This window comes from Equus quagga, chromosome 9 (genome assembly GCF_021613505.1).
Source record: "Equus quagga isolate Etosha38 chromosome 9, UCLA_HA_Equagga_1.0, whole genome shotgun sequence".
NCBI classification, from domain to species: domain Eukaryota; kingdom Metazoa; phylum Chordata; class Mammalia; order Perissodactyla; family Equidae; genus Equus; species Equus quagga.
This window is the reverse complement of record NC_060275.1, coordinates 66,331,043-66,339,782: the sequence shown is the minus strand read 5'-3', so window position 1 is coordinate 66,339,782 and position 8,740 is coordinate 66,331,043. Positions and strand designations below refer to the sequence as shown.

Genomic DNA, 8,740 nt, shown 5'->3' with positions numbered 1-8,740 from the left:
CGCCCCCCCCCCCCCCCCCCCCCCCCCGAGTGAGGACAATCGAGTATCAGTGGTGATGTTACCAAGTGTCCCCTGGGGGGCAGAATCAGCCCAGCTGAGAATCCCTGTTCTTTTTTTAATTTTATTATTATTTTTTAATCTTTTTTTTTTGAGGAAGACTCGCCCTGAGCTAACATCTGTGCCCATCTTCCTCTACTTTATATGTGGGACGCCTACCACAGCATGGCGTGCCAAGCGGTGCCATGTCCGCACCCGGGATCCGAACTGGCGAATCCCGGGCCGCCGAAGCCGAACATGCGCACTTAACGGCTGTGCCACCGGGTCGGCCCCGAGAATCCCTGTTCTACAGTGAAGCTCGACGACTCGACTTGTCCACACTCGTGGTCTACACTCACTCCCCCTGAACCTCCCTTGACCTGGCTCCAGCCGGGGTTTTCTTTAACCATGGAGAGCGCCAAGCACCCTGTCACCAGCGCTGGGATCTCGTGGTCACAGCCCACATTCCCTCTGCCTCAGGCCCCAGGAGCCCACTGCCCCGCTGGGCCGCTCCCCCACGCCGCGCTGGGCCCTCTCCTCTCCCCTCAGCTCTGATGACCTCCTCATGCAGCTGCCCACGGGGGCCTCAGCCTGGCCTCCCGGAACTCGGTGTCCACGGTCCACGTGACAGGGAAAGGCCCTGCCTCGACATGCCCCCCCAGCTTCTTCCTCCCTACCCTCCCTGTCCCTCCCGGGTCCTGCCAGCTGCCCTCGGGCTGTGCACCCTGATTCCTCTGTGCTCTCACCCCGAATCTGTCTTTCCCCACAGTGACCCCATCACCACCTGCCTAGACTCACCTCCCTGGGCTCCAGCTCCTGCCCTCACCCCCATGCCGGCAGAAGGCACGACGGGCAACCTGAGCCAGGGCCCCTCAGCTGCTCACAGCTCTCCCTCCCATGGCTCCTACCTTGCTGGGGGTAAGACACATCTCTCCCAGGGACGACCAGGCCCTGCTGACAGCCCGTCACCTTCTCCCTCTCATCACTCTGTTCTAGCCACACAGGTCACCTGGCAGTTCCTCAAGCCTGGTCCCACCCCAGGGCCTTTGCATGGGCTGTGCCCTCTTCTGGGAACGTCCTCATCTCCATCAAATCTCAGCTCAGATGTCCCTTCCTTAGAGAGGCCCTACCTTTCCAAGTCCTTGCCCAGAACCTGCCACCTCCTGCCTTGTTCAATATCCCTCTCATTATTGTCCCTGCGAGGGTTGGGGTTTCTGCCACCTCAGTCCCTGCTGAGCGCCCCAGTTGGGGCGCTGGTCACAGCAGGCGCTCAATCCTCCCCCCAGGGCTCGGATAACTCGGGCGCTGGACTCACCTCCTCCGGCCACAGCCTCCAGCCCCCAGGGGCCCGGGGATGGCGCGAGGGGCTGGGGCGAGTCCGACGGTTGCACGGTCCGTGTCCCCCTCGACTCCGGGGGCGGTGCCCTACAGCCAGCAGGGCTCTGCGGGGTGCCCGGGCAGGGGGCCCAGGAATCCGGGGAGGGGCCGGGCGCCGCGTGGGACGGCGAGTCCAGGCCGGAGTCCTCCACGTTCTCGGGCGACGAGGACGAGAAAGGCGAGGGGCTGGAGGTGAAGCCGAGGCTGCTGGAGCCTGGAGGAGAGCGGGCGGCCAGCTCCAGACCCCGCCCACACGCAACCCCCTCGCCTCCGAGGCCACGCACAGCTGAGGGAGGGCCCGCCCCCAGCCACGCCGTCTGGTCGCCTGCATCTCCGCCGACGCCGCCCATCCACCCACAGCCACCCCCGCTCCCACAAGGCCCCGCCCAGCCTCACACCGACCCCTCTACCTTCCCACTGACCCCCAAAGCAAAGGACTCCCCATCCTCCCTCCAGCCTGGCCCAGCCGCCTGCCCTTGCAAGGCCCCACCCATTCTCCCGTTGGCCACGCCCACGCCCCCAGCCCCTACCTCCTTCACCTGTAAAATCTTCGTGGTCAAAGGCCGCCTCTAGGGGCGGCCCAAAGAGGTTCTTGGAAACTTGCTCGTCCGACTGCAGCTTCTCTGCACAGCTGGGGCCGGAGGGGACGAGAGGGGAGAGTCCCGTTGTTTCCAGGCCTCCTCCCACCTCAGGGCCTTTGCACACGCTGCTCTAGGTCTGGAGCTCGGCCCTCTCGGCTCTCCCTGTGGCCACCTCCTGCCCCTGTTCAAATCTCCCCCTGAAAGGCCCTCTACCACTGCCCCAACTAAAGTTGCCCAGCCCTGTCCTTCCTCACATCGCCTGCTTTAGCTTTTCACAGCACTCAGAAGTGTTGGTATCCTCGAACTTACTTGCTATTCTTAAAATCTGAGCCACCAGAACGCGACTCTGGGAAGGGGTCTTGGTCACATGGCCCCAGAGCCCAGAACAGCACAAGTACATAGCAGGTGCTCCCCAATGCCACGGCACGGTGACTAAGGGCTCAGTCCCCCAGGGCGAGGGAAGGGGCGGCAGACGTGGGCAGGCAGCAGGGCAGGCGGAGGGGGGAAGGGACGGCTGCCACCTGGCCTCGCGTGAGCCCATGGCCCACCCCACGGAGCCCACCTGCCAGTCCTCGGGGCGGATCGAGGCCTCTGTGGTTTCCCAGCAGCGTCACCTACGAGAGACACCCCTGAGCCTTCCCGCCGCCCCGCCTGTAGGGCCCCCGCTGCACAGGCCGCCCGGCCAGCTGCTCGAGGTGACCGACCAGGCAGAGGGGGGCTCAAACCCGAGGCAGCCTGCCCCCAGGCTGGGCTTCGTTCTTGGCCCCAACTGCCCCTTTCAGCTCCCCTTTAATGTTCATAATGACCCCATTTTACAGAATAGGAGACTGAGGGTCCGAGCGGGTCGGCAGCCTGCCCCAAGTCACAGGGCAGAGCTGGGATTTGACGCCACACCCACACTCCAGGCCCCGCCCCTCCTCCGCCTGCTCCTCCCCAGACTGAAGGACCCTTAACAGGCTACTCACGTGAGGAGTGGCGTTTCATGGTGCCCTGTGGACAAAGAGGGGGCATCAGGCCGGCGCGTCCACCCCGCCCAGCCCTACCTGGAGCGCCCCTTGCCCGCCTCACCCCTGGGCCGGGAGGGAGGATGAGGCTGCCCGCCGTGGCCCGGAGCTGCGCGGTGGCCGCCTCGGGGCTGCAGGCCGGCGCCCGGGCCGGGACCGGCTTGATGTGCACGTAGAACTTGCGGGGCTCGTCGTCGTCGAAGTCGGAGTCGCTGGACGAGCAGCGGGAGGGCTCGGCTGTGCCTGCGCTGCGGTCAAGGGCCAAGCAGATGCCAGCCTGGGGCTCCTACTGGGAGGCCCTCAATGGACCACATCCCCTCCCGCTCAAACCCTTCAAGGCCCTGCACAGTCCCACCCCTCCCCTCTGGCCCCCTCGGCCCTGACACCATGTTTTTCAACCCCAACTCCCACTCCCACCCAAGGCTTTGCACAAGCACACCCTGCCTGAACTAGTGAACTCCTATCCAGCTGCTAAACTCTAACACTGGTGCCCTCTCCTCCAGGAAGCCCTCTTGGCTCCCCCTCTGGGGTATCCCAGCTCCTCTCTCTCCCTCTTTCCCAGCCCAGGTCCCATGTGGGAGGGATCTGCATTTGGATCTGCTTCATCCACACTGGAGGCTCCCCCATGGTGTACACAGAATTGCTAATGGTGGAGGGAATCACTGTGGACAGAGCTTTGTCCTTGCTGTGCCAACAACTGCCCCCAGGGGGCGCCAGGATATTGTTCTGGGTCACATCAGGCCGGACAGTGAAACCTTCTTCGTCCACCTCTGCACACGTCTGGGGGGACAAGGCGGTAGTCAGGCTTCCTGGCTGAGCCTCCCCCATCCCGCGCTGCCACGTGCCCCCGGGGCCCTGACTCTGACTGAAAACCAGCCCAATGGCAATAATGCCCTTCCCCGGGCTGGGGGTTCCTGGGGCACAGACCATGCCCCTGCCCGTGCTGCGGGGCGGGATTGAGGCCAAGTGGGGACGTCAGTCCTCCCACGTGGTCCACGGGAGGTTACAGCCAAGAAGGGATGTGACCCAGGCCCTGGCCCCCTGGAGCTGGGGCGGTGGGGGCTGACCCCTCCCGCTGGCAGCCCCGCGGCCCTCCCCCTGCACTCACCCCTGACCCGGGCTCCAGGGCGTCTCTGGGGATGGAGAGACAGATGTTGGTGTTGGCCTGCCCACCTCACCTGGTCCCTTCCTCAGCCCTGACTCTGGCCGTGGCCCCTGGGGGTGGCCCCTGCTGCGACATTGTCCTGAGCTAGCCCTGTAGGCAGTGGGACCCTGGAGCTCGCTTGGGCGGGGGCAGTGAATCTGGAGTTGGTGAGCAGGGGGTGTTCTCAAACAGCTTGGACGGGGAGGACCCCTGGAGCTAGTCTGAACGGCTGTCCTGAGAAGGTAGGGAACGCAGGGGTGAGGTTTGGCACGGGAATTATGGGGCTAGCCTCGGCAAAGAGAAGCATCCTGGGCTAGCCAGGGCAGGGGTCATCCTGATGCTGTCTGGGAAAGGCAGCCCCTGGTCTAGCCTTGGCAAAAGGAAGAATTCTGGACTAGCTCGGACAGTGGTACTATTGAGCTAGCCTGGGACAGAGGTACTCCTGGGCTACCCTAAGCAGGGGACTTCTGGGCTAGCCTGGGCAGGGGGGGTCCCGGGCTAGCCTGGGCCGGGGCCGGGTGGGGGCTTCTCACGCAGCTGCAGGTGGCTCCCGCTCGCGCCGGCTCAGTCCCGGGAGGCGAAAGGCCTTGGCGGCCCGCAGCCGCTTCATAGCTGAGGACAGAGGGGGCGCTGAGCCGGGCGCCCTCGCGCTCAGGCCGCCCCCCGCCCGCCGCCGCGCAGCCTGGGCGGCCGGCCCAGACGTACTTGCCTTCCTGCAGGGCTGCTGTGCTGTACGCCTCGAAGTCCAGGGGGCCTGGGACAGATGAGATGGGGCGGCTCAGCCGGGGCAGGCCGGCCAGGAGGGGCAGCGTGCACCCCTGGCCGCTGGACAGCGTCTGCTGCGCAAGCCCAGATGCCAAACCAGTCCCTGCGATGGTCCTGAGGGGCACGGGCCAAGGGTTCTGGCCCTGGCCAGGTGGTGCCACCTGGGGATGGACTAAAACGGGTGATGCCTGAGTCGCTTCCAGGCATTCCAGCATTTCTGGGTGGAAGCTGGGTGGGTCAGGGGCTGGACCATGAGTCTGTGCACTGGGCTGCGCCTCAAGTGCCAGGGTGAGGAGCTGGGACTCTCTCCTAAGGGCAATGGGGAGCCATGGAAGGTGATCTGGAGCCCGAGGAGCACAAGAGAGGAGGCCCACACAAGGAGAGGTGGCCTGAGCCGGGGCTGAACTATAGAGACAGGAGAGAGAAAGGACAGACTTCCGTGGTTGACTAGACTTGGGGATATAAGCCACGTGCTAGCATTTAATGAGTGCCTACTATGTGCCAGGCACACACTTTGCCCTTTACCTGCATCAAATGACTGAATGTTCACAACACCATTAGGTGGGGATCATTATCACCCCTACTTTACAGATGAGGAACCTGGGGCTCAGAGAAGTCAAGACAGATGTCCAAGGTCACACAGTGAGATGAAGAAAAGACACAAACCAAGATGTGACCCCAAACTTGTTCTCAACTCTTCCCAGACCCTGCACGTAGGCCTTTTCAAATGGGCCATCTGCTCAACAACCCTCAATGGCTCCCTTGGGCCATCGGGGTAGAGCCAGAACAGCTGAGCCTGGCATTCAAGGCCCTTCTGGTATCTGGTTGCAAGAGATTCACACACAAGATCAGGCATCAGACCCTCTTCCTGTTGGGCTGTGGAGTTAGATCTGCCATCAGCCCATTTTCCTGATGATGAGACCGAGGCCCAGCGAGGTTGACTCTCCTGCCTCCTGAGTCCTGTGCCCTCCCTGCAGCCAGGCCCGCAGCCCGACCTCACCAGCTCCTGGCTCACCAGGCTTCTCGCGGCCCGTGCCCTTGCTCTCCGCGAACTTGCGCAGCAGCATCTCCACGCTGACGTTCTCTATGTTCTGCTTAAACTCCTCGTGCACCTGGGTGGGGGCAGCCGGTGTGACCAGGCGAGGCTGGGCCCCCTTGCCCAGCAGCCCGGGCCCATCCCGCGCGCCGGCTCACCTGCCCGATCTGCACGTGGGTGTTCTCCACCGAGTGGGCGTAGGAGCCCAGCAGCGCCTTCATGTGCCGCAGGTGCGTCTCCTCCAGGGCTTGGAAGCGCTAAGGCAGGAGGGGAGGGGCAGACAGGAAAGTGGAGGCCGGGAGGAGTGGCCATGTGACCCAGCCTGACCAATCAGAACGTTCCAACCTCCTGTCATCAGTGATAGGTTTGGGGAAAAGCCAATGAGAGTCTGCCCTGTGACTTTTGCTGGAACTATGGGAAAACAGGCACTTTCACACCCTGAGTCAATGAGTTGGTGGGATGCATGTGGGGGCCAATGGGGGCCACTTTGCTGCACACATACACATATAAACACACACCCAGGAGGGCATGTCTGCTTGGGAGTGAAGCCCCCCAGGGAGGAAAACAGACTTGAAAAGCAGAGAGGCACAACTTCCTGCCAACACCATTTAAGCACCTGGATCCAGCCATGCCTGAAGCTCTCCTCTCAAACTTTTCAGTTCCCTGAGCCTATAATCTTCCTTGTCAGCTTGAATGAAGGTTTTTATCACTTGCAAAATCAGGAGGGAAAAAGCTGATTCCTAATCCTGAGATTGCAATCTGCTTTTCATACATTCGGGTGGACAGAGACCCAGAGAGTTGCAATGCCTTGCTAAAGGTTGCACAGCTGGTGAGGAACGGAGGCTGGACCAGAATCCAGGCCTTTTAGCCACCAAGAAATGTCAGGAGACTCTAAGCTTCTCAACCCTGCCCTGTCTTGTTCAAAAACCTCATCAACAATAATAGAAATAATAACATAATAATACCTTATAGAGTGGTTTCTATGCACGGCATACTAGTCTGAAAACTTTCCATATAGTGACATTAAATCTTCACAGCAGCGATGAGGCAGGTGCTGTTACTGTCCCCATTTTACAGACAGGGAAACCGAGGCACAAAAATTATTTGGCTTTTGAAATAATGACAGCGTCAACAACAGAACGACAGCCAACCGGCTCTCGGGTTCTACCGCTTTAGGCCTGTGATTCTAAGCCTCCTTGGGGTCGAGCGTTCCGGAGGCCACAGCGTGCTGGGCCCAGGAACGCGTCGCTCTCCGAGGTCCGGATGCCCGGTCTTACCAGAGCCGAGTCCAGCATCTTCTGCTCAAAGTCGGCGCGGGCCGAATTGTACTTTTCCACCGAGCGCCGCAGGCTCTCCGCCGCCTTCTTGGTCTTGGTCTCGGCCTAGGAGGCGAAGGAGGCGGCGGCGTCGGGAGGGGACACTCGGGGCGGTTCCGCGTGGCCGCAGCTCCCGGCAGGGAGACTCCTTGGGTCGCCCGGGTGTGGTGGACACACGCGGGGTCAATGTCCATCGCTCTGTGACACATTTTCCCGCCCCCACCAGGCAGCCCCGCTGCTGCTCGGCCGACTCCGGGGACCCTGCGGCCACGGACCCACCTTGTCCATCTCCTTCTGGTTGGTGCTCTCCCTCCGCAGCCGCTCCTGGTCCATGCAGCGGTTCAGGTAGTTCTCGCGGGACTTGGGCAGGAGCTGGCTGACGCCCGCGAGGACCTGCACGGCGTCCAGCGTGCCCACGGCTTCCTCCTTGCACTGCAGGGGCGGCCAGCGGGGCGGTGGGTGCCGAGCGCACCTCGGGGGCACCCTGCGAAACTCCCAGCCTCCCAAACGCTCTGTGCGTGTCCAAGAGGACTTTTTCTGAGGATTCTATCATTTTCAAAATTTTTAACTTTTTAAACATAAGCTTTTTATATTTACACATAACTCATATTTCAGAAAGTTTTCAGTTTTGACCTCCCGCAGCTGATCCCCAGCCTCCCAGGCCCTGCCTAGGAGCCCCCATCATGCCTTGAAAACTTCTCCAGAAATCACCGTCCGTGCACAGTCAAATGTCCCGGTCCGCCCCTTCTTTATGACCAGCGACAGCAGCCCCTGCTGCTTAACTCGCACCTAATAGTCCGCTCCCCATACGGTTGCGTATCAGCCCGCAGAAAACTTCACTGTCCCCCAACTTTAAAAAATATTGCGGCTAAATACACATAACATAAAATTTACCATCTTAACCATTTTAAGCCTACAGTTCAGTGGCATTAAGTACTACCAACTCCCTTTGTTAATGAGGTTAAAAATTGCAGGCTCTCAGGCTCTGGAAATGCAAAGCATCTATGACTCTAGAATTATAAGCTTCGAACATCTTGGGATCCTGAGAGTCTAAGGCTCAAACCTTCCAAGATTCTAGGTTTGCAAGAGGCCAGAAATGTCAGATAACAAGATCTGTAGCTCAAGATCAGGGGTCAGCAAACTTTTTCTGTAAAGGGACAGACAGTAACTGTGTTGGGCTTGTCACACTCGACTCACTGCAGCTTGAAAACAGCCACAGACAACATGGTCTCAAAGCGACGTGGCCATGAAACGTGGAAATTAGCAAAAGAACCTTAACCAAACTGGAGCCGGGAATGCCTGCAGGGGGCGCTCTCACCCCTCAGACACCATCAATTACAGCAAACAGGAAGAGAGGGACTTACCCTCAGACAGGAAGTACAACTACTTTACTACTGAAGGAAGACTTCTCTCCCTACCTGGCAACAGCCCCACCAATGAGAAATGCCACAGCCCAGCCAATGAGAAACCCCACAGCCCAG

At 60.7% G+C, this 8,740-nt stretch overlaps 1 protein-coding gene across 12 annotated transcripts in view; it reads right to left on the bottom strand.

Moving 5' to 3' along the window:
* FCHO1 (FCH and mu domain containing endocytic adaptor 1) overlaps window positions 1–8,740 on the bottom strand; it is a 27,417-nt gene that overhangs the window by 5,552 nt on the left and 13,125 nt on the right. For 9 of the 12 annotated variants that reach the window (XM_046672397.1, XM_046672392.1, XM_046672396.1 and 6 more), the window contains 12 exons: window positions 7,539–7,691; window positions 7,221–7,325; window positions 6,102–6,200; window positions 5,923–6,019; window positions 4,852–4,896; window positions 4,676–4,754; window positions 4,107–4,131; window positions 3,721–3,778; window positions 2,960–3,241; window positions 2,557–2,608; window positions 1,944–2,044; window positions 1,352–1,627 (listed from right to left, as the gene is read on the bottom strand). In XM_046672397.1, the coding sequence (XP_046528353.1) occupies window positions 1,352–1,627; window positions 1,944–2,044; window positions 2,557–2,608; window positions 2,960–3,241; window positions 3,721–3,778; window positions 4,107–4,131; window positions 4,676–4,754; window positions 4,852–4,896; window positions 5,923–6,019; window positions 6,102–6,200; window positions 7,221–7,325; window positions 7,539–7,691 (1,372 nt within the window). The remainder of the gene's footprint in view (window positions 1–1,351; window positions 1,628–1,943; window positions 2,045–2,556; window positions 2,609–2,959; window positions 3,242–3,720; window positions 3,779–4,106; window positions 4,132–4,675; window positions 4,755–4,851; window positions 4,897–5,922; window positions 6,020–6,101; window positions 6,201–7,220; window positions 7,326–7,538; window positions 7,692–8,740) is intronic. The other 3 variants (XM_046672389.1, XM_046672390.1, XM_046672387.1) reach the window with 3 other exon arrangements.